The 24,629-nt window shown below is 34.9% G+C and overlaps 1 protein-coding gene across 1 annotated transcript; it reads right to left on the bottom strand.

The window, feature by feature from the left end:
* Positions 1-8,378: 8,378 nt before the first annotated feature.
* On the bottom strand, positions 8,379-22,824 carry LOC140843046 (coiled-coil domain-containing protein 150-like). Its single transcript, XM_073218421.1, has 3 exons — positions 22,495-22,824; positions 20,752-20,820; positions 8,379-9,766 (listed from the first exon to the last, which is right to left on the bottom strand). The coding sequence occupies exons 1-3, from the start codon at positions 22,693-22,695 to the stop codon at positions 9,701-9,703; spliced, it is 336 nt and encodes a 111-aa protein (XP_073074522.1). The 5' UTR covers positions 22,696-22,824; the 3' UTR covers positions 8,379-9,700.
* Between the last annotated feature and the right edge of the window lie 1,805 nt (positions 22,825-24,629).

The raw sequence follows: 24,629 nt of genomic DNA, 5'->3' as shown, positions 1-24,629 counted from the left end.
AACATCACAGTTATCACAATTGGAAAAAGAAGAACAAATGAGGTCTAAAGTCAGCAGAAGGAGGGACATAATAAAGATCAGAGAAGAAATAAACAAAATTGAGAAGAATAAAACAATAGAAAAAAATCAATGAAATCAAGAGCTGGTTCTTTGAGAAAATAAAAATGGATAAGCCTCTAGCCAGACTTATTAAGAGAAAAAGAGAATCAACACACATCAACAGAATCAGAAATGAGAAAGGAAACATCACGACAGACCCAACAGAAATACAAAGAATTATTAGAGACTACTATGAAAACCTATATGCTAAGAAGCTGGAAAACCTAGAAGAAATGGACAACTTCCTAGAAAAATACAACCTTCCAAGACTGACCAAGGAAGAAACACAAAATCTAAACAAACCAATTACCAGCAAAGAAATTGAAGTGGTAATCAAAAAATTACCCAAGAACAAAACCCCTGGGCCAGATGGATTTACCTCAGAATTTTATCAAACATACAGACAAGATCTAATACCCATTCTGCTTAAAGTTTTCCAAAAAATAGAAGAGGAGGGAATACTCCCAAACTCATTCTATGAAGCCAACATCAGCCTAATACCAAAACCAGGCAAAGACCCCACCAAAAAAGAAAATTACAGACCAATATCCCTGATGAACATAGATGCAAGAATACTCAATAAAATATTAGCAAACCGAATTCAAAAATATATCAAAAGGATCATACACCATGACCAAGTGGGATTCATCTCAGGGATGCAACGATGGTACAACATTCGAAAATCCATCAACATCATCCACCACATCAACAAAAAGAAAGACAAAAACCACATGATCATCTCCATAGATGCTGAAAAAGCATTTGACAAAATTCAACATCCATTCATGATAAAAACTCTCAGCAAAATGGGTATAGAGGGCAAGTACCTCAACATAATAAAGGCCATATACGATAAACCCACAGCCAACGATCGGGAACAAGACAGGGATGCCCACTCTCCCCACTGTTATTTAACATAGTACTGAAGGTCCTAGCCATGGCAATTAGACAAAACAAAGAAATACAAGGAATCTAGATTGGTAAAGAAGAAGTTAAACTGTCACTATTTGCAGATGACATGATATTGTACATAAAAAACCCTAAAGACTCCACTCCAAAACTACTAGAACTGATATCAGAATACAGCAAAGTTGCAGGATACAAAATTAACACACAGAAATCTGTGGCTTTCCTATACACTAACAATGAGCCAATAGAAAGAGAAATCAGGAAAACAATTCCATTCACAATTGCATCAAAAAGAATAAAATACCTAGGAATAAACCTAACCAAAGAAGTGAAAGACCTATACCCTAAAAACTATAAGACACTCTTAAGAGAAGTTAAAGAGGACACTAACAAATGGAAACTCATCCCATGCTCTTCGCTAGGAAGAATTAATATAGTCAAAATGGCCATCCTGCCCAAAGCAATATACAGATATGATGCAATCCCTATCAAATTACCAACAACAACAAACTGGAACAAATAGTTCAAAAATTCATATGGAAACACCAAAGACCCCGAATAGCCAAAGCAATCCTGAGAAGGAAGAATAAAGTTGGGGGTATCTTGCTCCCCAACTTCAAGCTATACTACAAAGCCATAGTAATCAAGACAATTTGGTACTGGCACAAGAACAGAGCCACAGACCAGTGGAACAGATTAGAGACTCCAGACATTAGCCCAAACATATATAGTCTATTAATATTTGATAAAGGAGCCATGGACATACAATGGGGAAATGACAGTCTCTTCAACAGATGATGCTGGCAGAACTGGACAGCTACATGTAAGAGAATGAAACTGGATCACTGTCTAACCCTCTACTCAAAAGTAAATTCAAAATGGATCAAAGACCTGAATGTTAGTCATGAAACCATAAAACTCTTAGAAAAAAACACAGGCAAAAATCTCTTGGATGTGAACATTAGCGACTTCTTCTGAATATATCTCCCCAGGCAAGGAAACCAAAAGCAAAAATGAATAAGTGGGACTATATCAAGCTGAAAAGCTTCTGTACAGCAAAGGACACCATCAATAGAATAAAAAGGTACCCTACAGTATGGGAGAATATTTTCGTAAATGACAGATCCGATAAAGGCTTGACATCCAAAATATATATAGAGCTCACGCTCCTCAACAAACAAAAAGCAATTAATCCAATTAAAAAATGGGCAGAGGAGCTGAACAGAGTTCTCCAAAGAAGAAATTCAGATGGCCAACAGACACTAGTTATCAGAGAAATGCAAATTAAAACCACAATGAGATATCACCTCACACCAGTAAGGATGGCCACCATCCAAAAGACAAAGAACGACAAATGTTGGCGAGGTTGCGGAGAAAGGGGAGCCCTCCTACACCGCTGGTGGGAATGTAAATTAGTTCAACCATTGCGGAAAGCAATATGGAGGTTCCTCAAAATGCTCAAAATAGACTTACCATTTGACCCAGGAATTTCACTTCTAGGAATTTACCCTAAGGATGCAGCACTCCAGTTTGAAAAAGACAGATGCACCCCTATGTTTATTGCAGCACTATTTACAATAGCCAAGAAATGGAAGCAACCTAAGTGTCCATCAGTAGATGAATGGATAAAGAAGATGTGGTACATATACACAATGGAATATTATTCAGCCATAAGAAGAAAATAAATCCTACCATTTGCAAGAACTTGGATGAAGCTAGAGGGTATTATGCTCAGTGAAATAAGCCAAGCAGAGAAAGACAAATACCAAATGATTTCACTCATCTGTGGAGTATAAGAACAAAAGAAAAACTGAGGGAACAAAACAGCAGCAGAATCACAGAACCCAAGAATGGACTAACAGTTACCAAAGGGAAAGGGACTGGGGAGAATGGGAGGGCAGGGAGGGATAAGGGCTGGGAAGAAAGAAGGGGGTATTATGATTAGCATGTATAATGTGGGGGTTGGGGCAAAGGGGAGGGCTTTGCAACACACAGAAGACAAGTAGTGATTCTACAACATCTTACTATGCTGATGGACAGTGACTGTAATGGGGTTTGTGGGGGGGACTTGGGGTAGGGGAGAGTCTAATAAACATAATGTTCTTCAAAAAAAAATTAGTTGTTCAGCGTCAGAACCCTGTGTGATGACCTACAATAAAAAGTATACTTTGCAAGATGAAAAAAAAAAAAAAGAAATCGCTAATTTTGTTTGGAGCCAGATTGCTTGAGCTGAAATTCCAACTCTGTTACTTATTAACTATGTTATTAAATCTTCCTGTATATCTATTTCTTTATCATTAAACTGAGAATAATGCTCTTGTAAGGATTACAGTTTGTTAGTAACATAAGATGTTTAGAATTGTGCCTGGAATGTAGAATGGGTTCGGTAAATACTGGTTACTGTTAGTCCAGTAATAGTAATGTAATAGTAGTTATTGTTATTATTTTATAAAAGAACACATTTATTTAGCATTTTCTTTATCGAAGAGAACAGAGCAGCCCTATGACCCTAAGATTAATCAAACTGTACTAACAAAGAGGACTTTTAAGAGATCAATATGATTTCATAGGTCCTATGAGAAACTGCTTATTTGCATATTTGGTGACTCTTCTCCATATACATGCATATATGTAAAAATATTGGCAGCATTTGGGGACTTCCATCCCACAGAAAATGATTGCACATAACTCCAAAATCCAGCAAGCATTTATTAGGTTCCTACTATGCTATTTGGTACAGAAGCACTGAACTCACTAGAAGTTCATAGGGGGAAATAAAAGGTATACATTTAATGAGTAAATTAGAAAGCAAACTAAAGCAAAGTATATACTAGTGCATAATTTAGAGATATATCTCACATACTTATGTGTCATAGGAATTAGAGAGAAATGAAAAATGTAGTTAATTTGATAATTCATAGGTGAAGTAGATCTTATGGAAATAAAATGTGGATGATGGCATGACTTTATGTAATCAGAATTAATCTTGGTTCTTGGTTCCTTAATTCAATAAAATTAAATAATACCTGAAAACTGAGAAATGGGAAGATTTACCAATGGGAAAGGGCAGTGTCTTCAATAACTGGTACTAGGAAACTGGACAGCAGCATGCAAAACAATGAAACTGGACCACTATCTTACACCATACATAAAAATTAACTCAAAATGGAATAAAGACTTGAATGTAAGACTTGAAACTGAAACTTCTAGAAGAACAGAGGCAGTAAGCTCCTTGCATTGCTCTTGGCAATGATTTTTTAAATCTGACACCAAGAGCAAAATTATAAAAGTGAGACTACATCAAACTGAAAAGCTTCTGCACAGCAAAAGAAACCATTACAAAATGAAAAGGCAACCTACTGAATGGGAAAAAATATTTGCAAATCATGTATCTGATAAAGGGTTAATATCAAAAATATATAAACAACTCATATAATTCAACAGCAAAAAACAATCTGATTAAAAAGTGGGCAGATCTGAACAGACACTTTTTCAAAGATGACATACAGATGGCCAACAGGTACATGAAAAGATGCTCAATATCACTCATTAGGGAAATGCAAATATAAACCACAATTAGATATTACCACATTCAGTGAGAATGCCTAGTATCAAAAAGACAAGAAATAACAAGTACTGGAAAGAATGCAGAGAAAGGTAACCCTTGTGCACTATTGGTGGGAAAGTAAATTGGTTCAGCCACTATGGAAAACAGTATAGAGTTCCTCAAAAAAACTAAAAATAGAAGTACCATATGATCCAGCAATTCTACTTCTGGGTATTTATCTGAAAAAAACAAAAACATTAACTCAAAAGATATATGTACTTTTATATTTATTGCAGCATTATTTTCAATTGCCACAATATGGAAACAAGTGTCTATTGATGGATGGATAAAGAGTATATATATATACACACAATAGAACATTAGCCAAAAAAAGAGGAAATCTTGCCATTTAGACCAAATGGATGGATCTTGAGAACATTATGCTAAGTGAAATAAGTCAAAGAAAGACAAATACCATATAATCTCACTTAGATGTGGAATCTTAAAAATGCAAAAATCAAAACCCAAAATACTAAGCTCACAGATACAGAAAACAGGTTGGGGTTAAAGGGTGGGCAAAATGGGTGAAGGAAGTCAAAAGGTACAAATTTCCAGTTACAAAATAAATGAGTCATGGGGATGTAATGTACAACATGGTGACTACAATTAATAATACTGTATTGCATATTTGAAAGTCATTGTAAATCTTAAGAGTTCTCACCATACACAAAATTTCTGTAACTATATATGGTGACAGATGATAACTAGAATTATTGTGGTCATCATTTTACAAAGCATACCAATATCAAATCATTATGTTGCTCACCTCAAAGTAATATAATGCTGTATATCAATTATTCTTCAATAAAAGGAACTATCAAGAATATTTGGATGATGATAATGTTATGACTTTATATAATCAAGATTAATCTTGGTTCTTTAATTGAACAAAATGAAATAACATCTAAAAACTAGAATGGAAAGATTTACCTATGATTTTTCTGAAGCTTCTTGAAGGACATTATTTCAGAAGTCAAATATGCATTTTGTTCATGTTCTTTGTTGAAAGACATCTGCGAATTCTACAGGGGAAAATTTTCCTTTCTTTTTTTTTTCACATGTAAGAGCTATTTATTACATATATCTCTATCAAAATACCTGTTCTGTATTTTGGTGAGTACCACTTCAACTTCTAATGATATACACAGGTAAGTGCCTTATAAAGTATTTTTAAAAATCTTGAAACAAACTCCCAAATGTCTCTTTTTTAAAATTAAATTATTTTAAAACTACTTATTACAAATATTCCCCTGCTGCGATCCCAACCAGAAAGAATTTGCCTAAAACTGTAACCTAAGTACCTCCCTAGTATCCATTTATCAGGAAGTCCTACACTCTATGATAAAATATTTGTTAGTTTGTATTACATACATTTTTTCCTATTAATAGAAAGGCCTTGTGATTTCAAAGAAATGCATTCAAGGATCTTTTAAAGTTGTAAGTAGGTGAAGATATTTTTATCAAGGAATACCAAGGGGTGGAGTAGAACAAAGTACTTATGCTCTTTGAAAAAAAGAAAAAAAAAGCCAGTTTTCTTTGAGATAAGAGAAGGTGATAGGGATATGAGTTGTGCATTGGGCTTTCCTTAACTTATACCTATTCACTGAGGAAAGACAAAGTATAAGTCCTCTCCCTACAGAGAGAGAACAACTCTTCTATTTTTCCAGGAGAATCATCTCAAGGAACGTAAATATCACATAACAACAAATGAGATAAAACCAGAATAATTATTCCAAATAGGATCTATACATTGAGATTGATTCAGAAATGTGTTTTGATGTAAAAACAGTATTTCTTTTTTTCATTTTTTATTGTGGTAAACTATACATAATAAAATCTACCATTTTAACTCTGTTAAGTCTGTTATGCACTTAAAATATTCACATGTTCTAAGTTCAGTAGCATTAAATACATTTATATTGTACAATCATTACCACCAAGGAATGTTTTATATTTCTAACATTTCATTAAAAAGTTTCTTTATAATAATTGGTTTGCAATAAGCATAAAATGCAAATAAGTTGCATTTTTGCTGATTCACATTTTTCAAAACTATAATACCCTGCATGAAATGATTTATTTCCTAATACTCAATTGATAACAGTTCTGAATACACAGCTCATTTACACTGAAACTTTTTTAAAATAAAGGTTTTTAGGAGAATCAGAAGGATTATTAAGTCAACATAAGTGAGAAAATAGTACTTAGTGAAGGGAGGAGAGAACATCTCTGTACTCTACAATCTCAGAATGTACCTTATTTTCTTCAACCAACTTGGAAATGAGGTCATCTCTAGAAACTAAAATAAAAGTCCACATAACTATGATAATAATAACTTACCACTAAATACATTGAAATCCCACAGTATTTTTTTCCTGAGTTTTTTTTTTAGTCTGTATTTTGCAGACGTAAGGAGAATGTAAGGCTTTCTGTCATATCAATATATTTTTATAGGCTGGAAACAAAGTCACGGAATAATCAAGAAATGAGACCAAAGGCATGTGCAATGTTAACTGACGTCACATTTTATCCCATGCATAGATGATGATGAATCTCTCAAGGATTTTAAGCCAGAGAGGCATACATTAAAAGTTTTTCGTTAGAGAGATCACACTAACAGAGGCTCAATAAAGATAAGGAGATTCGGTTAGCAGCTGTCACAGTAACTGAAGTATGAAACAATGAGAACTGGTTTTAAGGTAATGGCAATGGCATGCAGAGGAAAACAGACTCATGAAATAACAAGCAGGGAGAACTGTCAGGACTTGGTGGCTGACTGGTGGGGTAAATGCAAAAGATGAGTCAAGGAAAATTTCTAGTGTTCAGATATGAACAGTGTGATGGGTGGTGTACTCTTCAACTAAATATGGAATACGGGGCAAGGAGCATGTGTGGGGGTTAGAATGAGTAAGAATGACTGCTATACTTAAGTTTTCATTATGTGCTTTGACGTATTTGCAAGGCATCCAAATATAGATGTTCAGTTGGCAGTCAGATACCATCTGGAGCTCGGGAGGATGATTTTGTGTGGAAAAAGAAAGATTTGAAACCACTCAGAGAGTATATACAATAAAAATAACACTACCGAGAGAAATAGGGAAGTAGTATGGCATTGTGTACTAGTAACCAAAAGATGTAAACTTTTCTGACAGTAATGTTTTGCCTTCATAGAAAATTCATAAAGATCTATTCGTTATGTATAACTTAAATACTCTAAACCCAGAAAATTATAAAGTTGCATATTTTTTGTAGAGTATACTTAGAAAAACTACGCTTTTGAACATACGAGTCCAAGACTCATTTCCAATAGAGTGATTTCTAATTTAAAATATGTAAAGGATCAAAAAGACAAAGTAAAAAAATTTTTTAGAAGATGAATTATGTAATCTATTTAGAAAATTCCTCTCATCTAAAATTAGTATATGAGTGTCTTTCTCTCTATATCTGTAAATGTTTATTGCTAATAAACACATTAACAATTGTTAATAAATAATTGTTTTAATTCATTGAAGCTAGTATCTAAAGGCACTTCTTTTATTATATGCATGTAAAGAGAGTTGGTATTCAGACAGGCTTCTGTTTCCTCATGTTAGTTTGAATTACTGTTGTTTTAATCATCATTTTTAATGGTCTTCTATATATTCTTCACAAAATTCAAATTAAAGCATTAATGCAATGAGAAAATAATATTTAAAAAATCACTTAATCAGGACGACTAATACAATAGAAAGATCTGTGTTTTAGTCCCACGTATCCTATTTGCTGTGGGTGCTTATCTACAGATCATTTTATTCTTCTGTGGAATGAGCTATATAAATATATTTTATCTTTCTCACAGGGTTGTTGTGAGGCTCAAATGAGATAATGCAGCAGTACCATAAAATGTAACTTGCATTTTTGTAGCCACGCCATCAAAGAAAGACAGAAAATTACCTTGGGACATTATCAGTGAGAATTTCAGAGTAATTCACTACTCAGCAGTTATAAAGAAAAAGTAATCCACTCTGCAACAACTGTAAGGAAAAAAGAGCACCTTCTGCTAAAAGCAGTAAGTCAAAACATTGACTGGATTACTCTATTTTTTTTTTTTATAATTTTGACTTCTCTTTTGGTATTCCCTGTCCCCATTACAGCCAGAGAACAGGGAACGCACACTGGCAAGAACGCTGGGATCAGAGTTATAAGATCCAGGTTCCGGCCTTGCTTTGCCATTAATTCATTTTGTGACTTTGGGAAGTATAGTTTTCTGTGTTAGATGAGATCATTTATGTGAAAGCTCTGTGTAAACTATGAAGCGTCATTCATGTGGGATGCACTGCACTGTCACTCTTTGTGATCTTTATAGTTGAGACTATCTGAAAACTGTTTTACAATTATCTATTAATAATAGTAATGTGACAAGGGCTGATGGGTTGGAAGAAGCATGACTCTGAGCAACTGAGACCAAGACTGGACTCTTCCATTTCTTAGCTCTACCACCTCTAAGGACTGTTTCCTTATCTGTAAAACAAGGAGATTAAGTTCGAAGGTACCTTACAACCAATCCATTTTTACAAATACAAAATACAAAATACAAAATAGATTGGTAACCTGATGAATGGTAAGTCTAACATGATAAATGGTTAGAATTGGTAGCTTAGCAAAGATTAATGGCCTTATTTCCTTATTAGCATTCTATTATCCAATATTAAATCTAAATTTCTATGGAAACCAAATGTTCCCAAGTCTGCACTTAAATCAGAAAAAAATCTAAATAAAGAGAAGTTTATTTTATCTCAACAAAAAAGAATTGTTTACAAATTCTACTTTATTGCCAACGTTCTCTTTTTTCTCAGTGCCACAGACAGAATAGAAATTAGCAATTTTTTACATTCAGGCATTTACATGTGGGAAATACTGGTAACACTGGCCACTTCAAGAATTTGGGTTCTTAAGAGTCTTTGCATGAAATCTCAAAAAACAAAAGTATAATTTCTAGCATCTATTTTCATACTTAGATCAGACTTGAGCTGTGAGGTCGCAGTCTCCAACTCTCCTTTTTTCTGCTGCTCCTGTTCAAGTAGCTCTTGGGTGGTCTGGATAGGCCTATGCAGGGCAATGCACTTCCTTTGCAAAATTTGCACCTTGAATTTTATAAGAAAAACTCCTTTTCTGTAAGGTAAAGATTATTAGTAAACTACCGTACAGCACTTGTATAATGCAGATTTTCGATCTTAACATCCCTGAAGGGAGAACGGGAAGTTTATATGTTACAGTTAAAGATCTCAGCAGAACGCAGTGTCTTGTAACAGTGCTGTCCTACAGAGCTTTCTGTGCACTCTCCAACAAAGTATCAGCAGTGGCGGCTGCCACTTGAAATGTAGTCAGATTGAGTGAGGAATTGAATCTTTAATTTTACTTAATTTTAACTCATTTAAGTTTTAGTACCTATATGAGGCTAGTGGCTACTATACTGGCACTACACGTTATAGCAATAAAATCATTTACAAATTCCTTATGTAGAAACCTTTTTATAATTCTGTAGTGAAGGACAGCTATTGGCTAAAATAATAATGATTATATAATCCAATTATTGGTATTATGATTTGGAGCTACTAATTGCCTTGGGGACTCAGAATTTGAAAAATTCTAAATTACATGTAGGTACATTAAATAACAAGTATGATGAAGACAAAAATACTATGCTAAAACAAATCATGAGAATTAAAAACAGCCATGTAAACACATCCCTGATTATTTTACTATTGTTACTCTTTGCTTCAACCATTAGATCAGCTTTATCTTTTTGCTATCCACAGCCATGTAACATGAGACTAGGGCAGTGCCTGCCAAAATCAATTCCTGTAACGGATTTCCTATACTTTGATTTATTCATATATATATATTTATCCCATAGTATTGTAAATATACCTCTGAAAGCTGTCACAATTGTTTCAGAATGTAAGGGTCTAAACAAATAATGAAGCAACTCTTAAGTAGCAAGCAAAACTGACTTTTTAAGAATTGGGGTACACTGATCTTCTTTCTCTCAATAAATGACTACAAAATGAGTGAAATGAAGATGTAAAAAAGGAACCGTCTCTTTTATCATGAGTAAACAGATCCTTTCTAATTTAAATGGAATTGCAGAATGCTATTATTGATGTGATTTTAAACTAAAAGAAATTCTTTTTTAAGCTCCAGTTAAGATGACATAAAAGTACCCTTTTTAAATTTTCTCTGAATTATACGTATATATTTTATACGTATTTTTCCTATGGATTTTTTTTTAATATTTAAAAGTTTTTAAAAAGAGATGAAAAATGTGACGGCATTAAACATATAAATAGCCCATCTGGAAATGTTCTATGATATTCTTAATCATACCCCTAATATTGAACATTTTGGTTTTTCCAGTTTTTCACTAAATATTGTTCTGCTGAACACGCTTGTGAATAAGTACTTCATTCCATTTCTGATTATTTCCTTAGGATAAATTCCTAAAAAAGGAACAAATAGGTTAAAGGTATAAGCATTTTTTAGATTTTTGATAACTGTAATTTTCCTACCAATTTTAGCCTCTTATTAGTAGCATTTGAATGAATCCTATCAGCACTATGTATTATTTTCTTAAATATATCCTAATCTAATAAATGGAAAATAAAATTTTAAAAATAATTTTTCATTTCTTTGGTTACTACTAAGATTAAACATTTTCTAATATAGTTATTAGCTCTTTATATGTTTTCTGAGCTGTTATCTGCCCACTTGTATTTTTTGTTTGTTTTTTGGAGTTTTTTAAAGTCAATTTTAAGTTCTTTAAAAGGGAAGATTATTAATTCTTAGTCTATTTTTGTTATATTTTATTAGTTTTGCCTTCGCTTTTTGCTTTTTTACATGTAGAAATTTTTAAGTTTTATGAGTCAAACCTATTGAGCTTTTCATAATTCTGTTCTTTCCAAGTTTAAAAATTCCTTCCTCATCCAATGATCAGTTAAGTATTAAAAATTTTTAAAGAATGAGCCATAGCTATTATTTTTGGTTATATTTTATAATAATCTAATACTAAGTGTATCAGATTATAATTAAATTATAATACAGAGTAGCTTATATATTTTTCTAGTTCTGGATCAAATTATAGCTTGATTTGCTCCAGGTATAATTTAAGTGCTTTATAAAGGAAATCTTCATTTGATAGTCATTTCTGAAGCATTATTATTTTTTGTTTAATCAGCCATTTATTTAAAAATATTCTATTAAGGTATTATTGATATCACCCTTATGAAGGTTTCACATGAAAAAACAAAGTGGTTACAACATTTACCCGTATTATCAAGTCTCCACCCATACCCCAATGTAGTCACAGTCCATCAGTGTAGTAAGATGCCACAGATTCACTATTTGCTTTCTCTGTGCTACACTGTTTTCCCCATGATTCCGCACACCATATGTACTAAACATAATACCCCTCAATCTCCTTCTCCCTCCCTCCCCATCCACCCTCCCACCACTAGTTCCTTCTTGGAGTTTGTGAGTCTGCTGCTATTTTGTTTCTTCAGTTTTGCTTCATTGTTAGACTCCACAAATGAGGGAAATCATTTGATACTTGTCTTTCTCTGCCTGGCTTATTTCACTGAGCATAATATCCTCCAGCTCCATCCATGTTGTTGCAAATGGTAGGATTTGTTTCTTTCTTATGGCTGAATAGTATTCCATTGTCTACATGTACCACATCTTCTTTATGCATCCATCAACTGATGGACCCAACAGGTTGCTTCCAAATCTTCGCTATTATAAAAAGTGCTGCAATAAGCACAAGGATGCATATGTCTTTTTGAATCTGAGAAGATGAATTCTTTGGGAAAATTCCAAGGAGTGGGATCCCCAGGTCAAATGGTATTTCTATTTTTAGTTTTTTGAGGAACCTCCATATTGCTTTCCACAATGGCTGATCTATTTTACATTCCCACCAGCAGTGTAGGAGGGTTCCCCTTTCTCCGCATCCTCGCCAACATTTGTTGTTCGTAGTCTTTTTGATGCTGGCCATATGAGGTGATATCTCATTGTGATATCTCATTGTGGTTTTAATTTGCATTTCCCTGATGATTAGTGACGTGGAGCATCTTTTCACGTGTCTGTTGGACATCTGAATTTCTTCTTTTGAGAACTGTCTCTTCATATCCTCTGCCTATTTGTTAATCATGTTATTTGCTTTTTGGGTGTTGGGGCATATAAGTTCTTTATATATTTTGGATGTTAACCCCTTGTTGGATATGTCATTTACAAATATATTCTCCCATACTGTAGGATGCCTTTTTGTTCTGTTGATGGTGTCCTTTGTCCTACCGAAACTTTTTAGTTTGATGTAGTCCCATGGGTTCATTTTTGCTTTTGTTTCCCTTGCTCAAGGAGATGTACTCAAGAAGAAGTTGCTCATGCTTATATTCAGGATATTTTTCCCTATGTTGTCTTCTAAGAGTTTTATGGCTTCATGACTTACATTAAGGTCTTTGATCCATTTTGCATTCACTTTTGTATATGGGGTTAAACAGTAATCGAGTTTCATTCTCTTGCATGTAGCTGTCCAATTTTGCCAATACTACCTGTCGAAGAGGCTGTCATTTCCCCATTGTATGTCCATGGCTCCTTTATCATATACTAATTGACCAAATATAGTTGGGTTTATATCAGGGCTCTCTAGTCTGTTCCATTGGTTTGTGTGTCTGTTCTTGTGCCAGTACCAAATTGTCTTGATTACAGTGGCTTTGTAGTAGAACTTGAAGTTGGGGAGCATAATATCCCCAGTTTTATTCTTCCTTCTCAGGATTGCTTTGGCTATTTGGGGTCTTTTGTGGTTCTATATGAATTTTAGAATGATATTCTCTAGTTTATTGAAGAATGCTGTTGGTATTTTGATAGGAATTGTATTGAATCTGTAGATTGCTTTAGGCAGGATGGCCATTTTGACAATATTAATTCTTCCTATCCATGAGCACGGGATGTGTTTCCATTTATTGGTATCTTCTTTAATTACTCTCATGAGTTTCTTGTAGTTTTCAGAGTATAGGTCTTTCATTTCCTTCATTAGATTTATTCCTAGGTATTTCATTCTTTTTGATGCAATTGTGAATGTAATTGTTTTCCTGATTTCTCTTTCTGCTAGTTCATCATTTGTTTATAGGAATGCCACAGATTTCTGTGTATTAATTTTGTATCCTGCAACTTTGCTGAATTCAGATATTAGATGTAGTAGTTTTGGAGTGGATTCTTTTGGTTTTTTAATGTACAATATCATGTCATCTGTAAACAGGGACCGTTTAACTTCTTCCTTGCCAATTTGGAGGCCTTTTACTTCTTTGTGTTGTCTGAATTCCATGGCTAGGACCTCCAGTACTATGCTGAATAGAAGTGGAGAGAGTGGGCTTCCTTGTCTTGTTCTCAATCTTAAAGGAAAAGCTTTCAGCTTCTTGCTGTTAAGTATGATGTTGGCTGTGGATTTGTCATATATGGCCTTTATTATGTTGAGGTACTTGCCCTCTATACCCATTTTGTTGAGAGTTTTTATCATGAATGGATGTTGAATTTTGTCGAATGCTTTTTCAGCATCTATGGAGATGATCATGTGGTTTCTGTCCTTCTTTTTGTTGATGTGGTGGATGATGTTGATGGATTTTCATATGTTGTACCATCCTTGCATCCCTGGAATAAATCCTACTTGATCATGATGTATCATCCTCTTGATGAATTTTTGAATTTGGTTTGCTAATATTTTGTTGGGTATTTTTGCATCTATGTTCATCAGGGATATTGGTCTGTAATTTTCTTTTTATGTGGTGTCTTTGCCTTGTTTTGGTATTAGAGTGATGCTGGCCTCATAGAATGAGTTAAGAAGTATTCCCTCTTCTTCTACTCTTTGGAAAACTTTAAGGAGGATGGGTATTAGGTCTTCACTAAATGCAGTGGTGAACCCATCTGGTCCAGGAGTTTTGTTCTTAGGTAGTTTTTTGATTACCACTTCAATTTCGTTGCTGGTAATTGGTCTGTTCAGATTTTCTGTTTCTTCCTGGGTCAATCTTGGAAGATTGTATTTTTCTAGAAAGTTGTCAATTTCTTCTAGGCTATCCAGTTTGTTAGCATATAATTTTTCACAGTACTCTCTAATAATTCTTTGTACTTCTGTGGTGTCCGTAGTGATTTTTCCTTTCTCAGTTCTGATTCTGTTTATGTGAGTAGACTCTCTTTTTTCTTGATAATTCTGGCTATGGGTTTATCTATTCTGTTTATTTTCTCAAAGAACCAGCTCTTGCTTTCATTGATTCTTTCTATTGTTTTATTCTTCTCGATTTTATTTATTTCTGCTCTAATCTTTATTATGTCCCTCTTTCTACTGACTTTGGGCCTCATTTGTTCTTTTTTTTCTAGTTTCGTTAATTGTGAGTTTAGACTGTTCATATGGGGTTGTTCTTCTTTCCTGAGATAGGCCTGTATTGCAATATACTTTCCTCTTAGCATGGCCTCTGCTCCGTGCACAGATTTTGCGGTGTTGAATTATTGTTGTTATTTGTCTCAATATATTGCTTGATCTCTGTTTTTATTTAGTCATTGATCCATTGGTTATTTAAGAGCATGTTGTGAAGCCTCCATGTGTTTGTGGGATTTTTCACTTTCTTTGCATAATTTATTTCTAGTTTCATACTTTTGTGGTCTGAGAAACTGGTTGGTACAATTTCAATCTTTTTGAATTTACTGAGGCTCTTTTTGTGGCCTAGTATATGATCTATTATTGAAAATGTTCCATGTGCACTTGAGAAGAATGTGTATCCTGCTGCTTTTGGGTGTAGAGTTCTGTAGATGTCTGTTAAATCCATCTCTTCTAATGTGTTGTTCAGTGCCTCTGTCTTCTTACTTATTTTTTGTCTGGTTGTTCTGTCTTTCAGAGTGAGGGGAGTGTTGAAGTCTCCTATAATGAATGTATTGCATTCTATTTCCCCTTTTAATTCTGTTAGTATTTGTTTCACATATGTAGGTGCTCTTGTGTTGGGCACATAGATATTTATAATGGTTATATCTTCTTGGTGGATTGACCCTTTTATCATTATGTAAGGTCCTTGTTTGTCTCTTGTGACTTTCTTTCTTTTGAAGTCTATTTTGTCTGATACAAGTACTGTAACACCTCTTTTTTCCCTTTTAGTTGCATTAAATATATTTTTCCATCCCTTAACTTTTAGCCTGTGTATGTCTTTGGGTTTAAAGTGTGTCTCTTATAGGCAGCATATAGATGGGTCTTATTTTTTTATCCATTCAGTGACTCTATGTCTTTTGGTTGGTGCATTCAGTCCGTTTACATTTAGGGTGATTATTGATAGGTATGTACTTATTGCCATTGCAGGCTTTAGATTAGTGATTACCAAAGGTTCAAGGTTAACTTTGTACTGTCTAAGAGTTTAACTTAACTCACTTAATATGCTATTACAAACACAATCTAAAAGGTTTTTTTTCCTCCTCCTGTTTCTTCCTCCTCTATTCTATATATATTAGGTTTCATATTCTGTACTTTTTGTCTGTCCCTTGATTGACTCTGTGGATAGTTAATTTAATTTTGCATTTGCTTAGTAATTAGTTGTTCTACTTTCTTTACTGTGGTTTTATTACTTCTGGTGACAGCTATTAAACCTTAGGAATACTTCCATCTATAGCAGTCCCTCCAAAATACACTGTAGAGATGGTTTGTGGGAGGTAAGTTCTCTCAGCTTTTGCTTATCTGGAAATTGTTTAATCCCTCCTTCAAATTTATATGATAATCTTGCCATATAAAGTAATCTCAGTTTGAGACCCTTCTTCTTCATTGCATTAAATACATCATGTCACTCCCTTCTGGACTGTAAGGTTTCTGCTGAGAAGTCTGATGATAGCCTGATGGGCTTTCCTTTGTATGTGATCTTATTTCTCTCTGTGCCTGCTTTTAATAGACTGTCCTTATCCTTGATCTTTGCCATTTTAATTAATATATATCTTGGTATTATCTTCCTTGAGTCCCTTGTGTTTGGAGATCTGTGCACCTCCATGGCCTGAGAGACTATCTCCTTCCCCAGATTCGGGAAGTTTTCAGCAATTACCTCCTCATAGACACTTTGTGTCCCTTTCTCTCTCTCTTCTTCTTCTGGTAACCCTATAATGCGAATATTGTTTCATTTGGATTTGTCACACAGTTCTCTCAATATTCTTTCATTTTTAGAGATCCTTTTTTCTCTCTGTGCCTCAGCTTATTTGTATTCCTCTTCTCTAGTTTCTATTTCATTTATTGTCTCCTCCACCATATCTTATCTGCTTTTAATACCCTCCATTGTGCTCTTCAATGATTGGATCTCCGACTGGAATTCATTCCTGATTTCTTGAATATTTTTTGGTACCTCCATGAGGATGTTAATGATTTTTATTTTGAACTCCCTTTCAGGAAGATTCATGAGGTCGATGTCATTTAAATCTTTCTCAGGAGTTGTATTAATAATTTTACTTTGAAGTAGGTTTCTTTCATGTTTCATATTTGTAAATGGCACCCTCTAGTGTCCAGTAGCTCTACTCTCTGGAGCTGCTCAGTCCCTGAAGCAATGTCTGGGGTTGCAGGGGAGTGGCATTGGTGCCTTGGGGGAGGAAAGAGCTGTTTCCTGCTTCCTGGCTGCTATGCTTGTCTCCCCTGCCTGAACCAGTAGGCCCAGCCCAGAGGTGTAAGCCTCTATGCTTTGTGTTTGTAGTTGCTACAGACAGGTCTTTCCTCTGGCTGGCTTAATTCCAGGGTTGGGTTTGCTGGTTTGTGAGCCGGGTGGAGCTGGCTGGTAGAAAGGCACAGTAGGCTGCATATCATGGGGAGGGTCCTTGGAGCTGTGTAGGGAGCCAGGGAACTGGAGCGCCTGAAGATTGTGAAAGCTCCCAACCTGTTGGGCAAAGAGCACCTGGGCAATCTTGTCTACCTGTCTTTTATCCTGAGCAGTAAGCTCTGTGCAATCCTTGCCCCTTTAGCAGCCCTCTTGCTGTTAGGAAGTCTCTAGACTGCCCACCTTTCTTTTGTCCCAGAGCAGCTGGATATGGATCCCTGCTTTCCACAAGTGGCTGGAACTTCAGTGTCTCCAGGAATTCTCCCTGTCTTAGCTTTCCAACCCCCTAATCATGAGAGTGTCATGAAAGCACCATGAAATGTAGGTTTGTGCTCCCAGAGCAGATCTCCCCGGAGCTGGTATTCAGCAGTTCCAGGCCTCCACTCCCTCCCTGCTCTGTTTCTCTTCCTTCCGCTGGAGAACTGGGGTGGGGAAAGGCCTTGGGTTATGCTGGGCCATGGCTTTGGTATGTTATCCTGTTCTGTGAGGTCTGCTCTTTTCTCCAGGTGTATGCAGTCCTGCGCAGTCCTCTTTCCTGTTGCTCTTTCAGTATTAGTTGTATTAATTATTTTTTCTTATTATATGCAGTTTTAGGAGGAAGCCTCTGTCTCATCTCTCACACCATCTTTAATCCTCTCTCTAATCAGCCATTTATCTTCTGAAGCATTATTAAAGGCAATCAATCTGCTTTATGTTCATCAGAATTAGATTTTATGTACATCTAATCTCTTAGGAAGATACATACCACATTTATTTTGTCTTTGTATAGCCCTCTGTTATGGGCTGAACTGTATTTTCCCAAAATTCATATGTTGAAGACCCAGCATTTCAAAATGTTACTGTATTTAGATATAGGGCTTTTCAAGAGGTGACTGAGCCATAATGAAGCTGTTAGGGTGAGCCCTAATCCAACCTGACTGGTGTCCTTGTAAAAAGAGAGGACTGGGAATAATTGTTACTCAGGACATGTACACACAAAGGCAAGACAGGACATGGTGAGAGGCAGTCATATGCAAGCCAAGCAGAGAGGAGTAACCAAGCCTGCCAACACTTTGATCCTGGACTTCATACCCCCAGAAATATGAGGAAGTAAATTTCTGTTGTTTAGTCCACTGTCTGTGGTGTTTTGTTATGGCAGTCCTAGCACACTAATACATTCCTTCCTGCTTCAATACTCTCAAAATGCCTTTTGACTAGGACAATCCTTTTGCAGGTCCTTGATAGGTTCAATGAAAATTTAAGATTTTATCACAGCACTCAGAATTAAGGCTTTCCCAATAAAAAGTAATGATAAATTGCAATGAAAGTCTCTTAAACAAATAGTGCTGGAACTGGAATAGATATAGATAGATATAGATATAGATATAGATATAGATATAGATATAGATATAGATATAGATATAGATATAGATCTCACATCTTTCACAAAAATTCAAGATGTACCATAGACCTAAATGTAAAAAGTGAAACTATAGAACTTCTAAAAGATAACAGAGGAGAACAATCTTGGTGGCCTTGGGTTTAGAGATGACTTTTAAGTCGTAACACCAAAAGTACAATCCCTGAAGGAAAAAACTGGCAAGATTTTCATAAGGATTTCATTAAAATGAAAAGCTTCTACTCTGGCAAATAAGCATATAAGATGTTCAGTATCATATGTCATTAGGTAATTAAAAATTAAAACAAGATACCACTACACAGCTATTAGAATGGCAAAAATTAAAAACACTGACCACATCAAATGCTGGTGAGCATGTGTAGCGACAGGAACTCACATTCGCTGCTGATGGGAATATAAAATGGTACCACTTTGGAAGACAGGCTGGCAGTTTCTTACAAAGCTAAACATAAGCTTACCATACAATTGAGTAATTGTGCTGTAGGTATTTACCCAAATGAGTAGAAAACATGTCCACACAAAAACCTGCATGTATATATGAATGTTTATACTGGCTTTATTCATAACTTAGAAGCAGCTACAATGTTCTTCAATAGGCAAATGGGTAAACTGTGATACAGCCATTCAGTGGAATATTGTTTAACAATAAAATACATTATCAAACACAAAAAGACAAGAAGGAATTTTAAATGCATATGCTAAATGAAAGGAGCCAGTTCAAAAAGGCTATACATTGCATGATTCCAACAATATCAAAACTACAGGGACAGTGAAAAGATCAGTGGTTGCCTGAGGAAAGGAAGAGAGGTGGGCAGGGATGAATATATAGAGCACACAGCGTTTTTAAGGCAGTGAAACTATCTGTTTGATACTGTAATGAACAAAGAGTGAACCTTAGTGTAAACTGTGGACTTTAGTTCATTATGACATATGAGTATTGGCTCATCAGATGTAATGAATGGATGGATAGCAGTAAAATAAGATACTAGTAATTCTCCATCTCTTGGGGATGGAGAAAGCAGGTTTACAGGAACTTTGTTTTCTCTGTAATTTTTCTATAAAATTAAAACTTCTCTAAAAAAATCTAAATATCTAAAAAACAATGTGCTAAACTTTATACATTTTAACTATGAATAATCATGTTTTTATCACCAATTATTGACAAAGTACATAACAGAATTTTCCAGATAGCTACACTTACCACCTTTAGCATTGTAATTCATAATTTAAAAAACAATTTTGAGAGAAAAGTTTTCTAAAAAGTATCTATTTGTCTGTTGTGCATGAGAGTATTTTTAAAATAATTTGACCCTTTTGATATCGATAAACATCAATTATTATTCTGGAATATTGGGGTTTTTAGGCCACTGTGAGAGTATAATGAGTTAGTAATTCTGGCTCTTCTACTGTTTTCAGCTGCAAATTTTTAGTCTGACAACTTTTAGCAGCCACCTACTTCACAATTTCTAGCCTGTTATCTACTAAACTTAGGCTGAAATGGTTTCAAGATCAAATTAGATGAGCAGGCTTATTACAAGCTTTTTAAAGACAGCTTTAGTTTAAAATGTCTTTATATGAAGATGTTCATGTAACTCTACCTGTATGGGTGACCATATGAATTTTGTGATAACTATTCCCCTCCTGACTCAGAGAGCATTTATTTTTGATTTCTGGTTTTAGGGCCGTATTGAGGCAAAAGAAGTCCTAATGACATATAAGGGCAGGCACTTTCACTTAAATTTCATATCGCATATTAAAAAAAATCTTCCTACTACACAGTCACATGTTTTTCTTATTCTTTAGAAGTATTTTTCATTCTATCTACTTTCTTGACTTCCTCTCTGAAATTCCAGTGTCCCCCTGCTCCCAGAATCTTTTTATCTTACCTCCTGAATTCTCAGGTTCATTTTACGTTTTGTGGTCTTCAGTTCCTCTTCAATAATGGCTACATTTTTCTAAAAGTAGAAGGAGGAAAGTTTATAAATAATTTGAAATGATAGGAAGAAACTGTCTATAGGTGCCTCAGTTTGAATCTAGTCTTTTTTCTGGCAATGTATAAATGCTATTCTGAATATGGCTATAAATACTTCTTACTGTGAGTCTGAAGTAATTATTACAATGAGATATTTTTAGAAGTTATTTTATAACTTTGATTCATGACTTCTATCATTTCCCCTTTTAGATCACAAAGAGTGATTAGTTACACTCACTTGCTATATGTTTCAATAATCAGAGGAGAACCTGGTAATTGATAGAAAGTTTTCTTATAGGATATATTCTTATTTTTTTGGTAAGTACTCCATTTCTTCTAACTTCAAGTATTATCCATGTTAGGAGTTGAGGATCAAAAACACAGCTTTCACTATTTATTCTCTTTTATATTATTATTAATGGTGCCACAATCTGAGATGTAAACCTCAAAGTCATTTTTGCCCTCTTCGTACCTTCAGCTCCTATCCAGTGCCATTTTCTACCTTATACTTCTTCACACAATATTCCTCTTTCTTTTCAAAATACCACAACCTTATTCAAACCTAATAAGACTCAGGCCTCAAATAATGCATTGATTCCTAATTGGTTTCCCTGACTCCAACCTTTTCTCCTATAACCAATATTCTACATTATTGCCAGATTAGTTTTCCTGTTTTCATTTCGTCACTTATCAAAAAACTCAGTCACTATAGGATCAAGCCCAACTTATTCTTGATTTTGAGATTCTTTATAATGTGATCTTTAGTTAATTTCCAGCTTATTTCCTGTGAACAAATCCTCACTCCTGTCAGCTACCTTATGCATTTCCTCCCAACCACACCCAGTGAAAGATCTGTGTTCAAACATGGGTTACAGAAAGAAGACAAGGAAGTGTGATCCTGGAGAAGTGCCTTCTCTCTGGATCCCAGTGTGCTTATCATCAAAGTGGGGACAATACTCTGTATCATGAGATTTTACAAAGATTAAACAAAGTAACATGTTGAACATCTACTATACTGCCTGGCTCAGGAAGGGAAAACAAAATTGTCAGTTTATTTTCCTGCCTTTATTCTTAGCTGCCTCTGCGTGTATTCCTTGAAATGTCCTCACCTCTTTACTTTGCCTTCTAAAGGTTCAGCTCAAGTCCCCCTCGTAGTCTAATCTGGATATGGCATAGCGCCCTCTCATCCCCACCTAAACACAAAACATGACTTCAATATTCTCTATTGCTCTTTCCTGTCCTTTAACATTTCCTATGCCTTATTGTTTCTCTATAATTTTTCATGCTCTGCCTTGTTCTCCCAGCCAGGAAAGAAACTCTTGAAGAGCACAGACTCTACTTCACATCTCTGGATCCTCACAGTCACATGTACAGGATAAGGACTCTATAAATACTCGATTACTGATAACACACAGTAGTTCAGGCTATCAATGGAGATACACTTCTAACATCAAGAATCCTCACATCAACATCACCTATTTTTTTTTTTTGTAGATAATTATTTTTTATTGAGGGGTAGTTGACACACAGTATTACATTAGTTTCAGGTGTACAACACAGAACATCACCTATTTTTAAAAGTCAATTTTATGGGTCAGTTGCCTTCTCCAGCTGACACTTAACAGTGAATTTGTGTTTCAGGAGTCTGGATTCAAACCTTAGTCTCTGAGGCAATCTCCAGGGTGGCAGTCAACCTTTGCACTTCGTCTTGTGCCTTGTCTTCTTCTTTTACATCTCGTAGTTGCTGGCACAAATCCATCACTTCAAGGTGCAATAGCTTCAGGTCCTTGGAATGCTCCTCCTGTACGGTTTTCAGCTGATCCTTCAAAAAAGCTACCAGACAGCACAGGAGGGTCATTGAGCAGTTGAAATAAGATCAGGAAGGGAAAAGAATCATAAGCCCATCAAGCACCCATACAAAACCAACTTGCTGATGATTCTCTTCTCTCTGTACCTGTTTTCTGTGGATTCAAATCCTTTTCAGTTTGCAGGCAAAAGATGTTCATTTTCAAGAACTGGATAAGGCTTTCTAGATGGCACATTCTATTTACCAGAAACTCACAGTTCTTCCATAAAATATCCATTTTTCCTGAACAAAATACTTCATTTTGCATAGGACTAATGATGTTCTGGCTCACAGGCTCTTCCAAACATTTTGGAGCTCCCAACTGACTTCTGGACAAAGATCCCAATGTAACATTATGAAGCAATGCAATACATACTATGGTAATATCAATCACTGAAACATTTCTACTAAGAATAAAAATTAGATTTCTTAGTTAACAAGCATCTGTTACCTCCTCCAAGTTTAAATATAGAGGGAACTATTAGGTAAAAGACACCAAGGTGAGATGGGTGAAGATCACTGACTTTAATTGTTGTTTATTTTACTTTGAAGTTTTTGTAAACTTTTTTTTTGTGTGTGGAAAAACAAGTGATTCATAAAACATGTTAAATGCTAATCCTAAAATGATGAACTTAGAGTTAACATTAGCAACGAAGCAATATATTCACATGTTTAAGAAAAATGTTAAGGTCATAATAAACCTTTTATGTTCCTATTTTGTTCCAACATACTCAATATTTGTGCAAATTTAATTTTTATCTGCTGTAGAGTTACTTATTCTGTGAGTGTTATAATACCAACTATACTAACTTTAGGTCTTCGTGAAAGACATCATGAAATACATATTTAATTTTAAGAAAATCACACCAGTAAATTGGATATTGGCTACTTAAGCACCTAGGCCATCCAGCTTTTAATGGCAATAATTTCTTCAGCAGCACAAGGGGAAAAATAGTTCTTTTTCTGAGTACCTCATTTTAAATTATGAATTTTCTTAGGGCTTAAAACTTCTCTTTTAATTTACAAAAAAAATCCCCTGGGAAATGAAAATGAAGATCATATTAATGGCATGAATCCAGTTTAGATGTTCACCTTAACTAATATCAAAGTCTATTTTTTAGTTAAAAAATAACCAAAATTTTTTCTAATTACACAAAACATTATGCTTTTTTAAATCACATGTTGAAGGTGAACAGGATATAAAGTTTTGCAATTAACACACTTTAAGTATCTATTTAGGAGAATAGTGGTAGTAGCTCTATTACATTACAACTCTTTCTCTTGCAATATTTTAAAAATTAATGTTCAAATGGAAACTCAATTTTTTGTAAATACCTAGTTCATCTGCAAACATCTAAACTGCGACTCCTTATTAACTCCAGTGGAGCAAAACTGTTCAAATTAGAGAGATCTATTTCATTTTTCATGTTACCCTTTTTCACCAAAGTCTACCATAATTAGGTCATCCCTCAGAGAACTGGTCTTTTTTCAACGATTCTCAACCTTTGCTGAAGTACTGTGAATGTTGTAGCACTGATGTGGGTTGGAGAGAGGACTGGTCTGGACATTGTAGTTTCTATATGCACCTGAGATTAAAGTCACAATATTAGTGTAGTAGGTTCTATGGTTGTGCAAAATAGTCACTGCCCCTTCCTGTGGGAGGATTATACTTCCTGTATGTTGACTTCAGGATGGCCATTTGTCCTTCTTTGGCCAATTAAATGAGGGTGGAAGCTTTAAAAGCCAACTTGTCATTCACTATCTCTTTTCCCTCTTCCAAGATGAGCAGTTTCTCAGACAGGGCCTGTTCCTGGTGCCAGAGTGAAGATGACATGAAGCAGAGCCATGATCTCACAACACCCAATGTGAGTGAGCAATAAACATATAAGCCATTGAGATGTTGAGCAGTTTGCTATTGCATCATAACCTAGTCTATCCTATCTGCT

The sequence above is a fragment of the Manis javanica genome, chromosome 12 (genome assembly GCF_040802235.1).
Source record: "Manis javanica isolate MJ-LG chromosome 12, MJ_LKY, whole genome shotgun sequence".
Classification (NCBI taxonomy): Eukaryota; Metazoa; Chordata; class Mammalia; order Pholidota; family Manidae; genus Manis; species Manis javanica.
This window is presented reverse-complemented; position numbering and strand designations above follow the sequence as displayed.

Coding starts and splice junctions, on each gene's coding strand:
- LOC140843046 (XM_073218421.1), bottom strand. CDS start 22,695: ATGACCCTCCTGTGCTGTCTGGTAGCTTTTTTGAAGGATCAGCTGAAA. Junction 20,821..22,494: donor AGATTGCCTCAGAGACTAAG/GTTTGAATCCAG, acceptor TTCTACTTTTAG/AAAAATGTAGCCATTATTGA. Junction 9,767..20,751: donor TGAACCTGAGAATTCAGGAG/GTAAGATAAAAA, acceptor TTTACCTTACAG/AAAAGGAGTTTTTCTTATAA.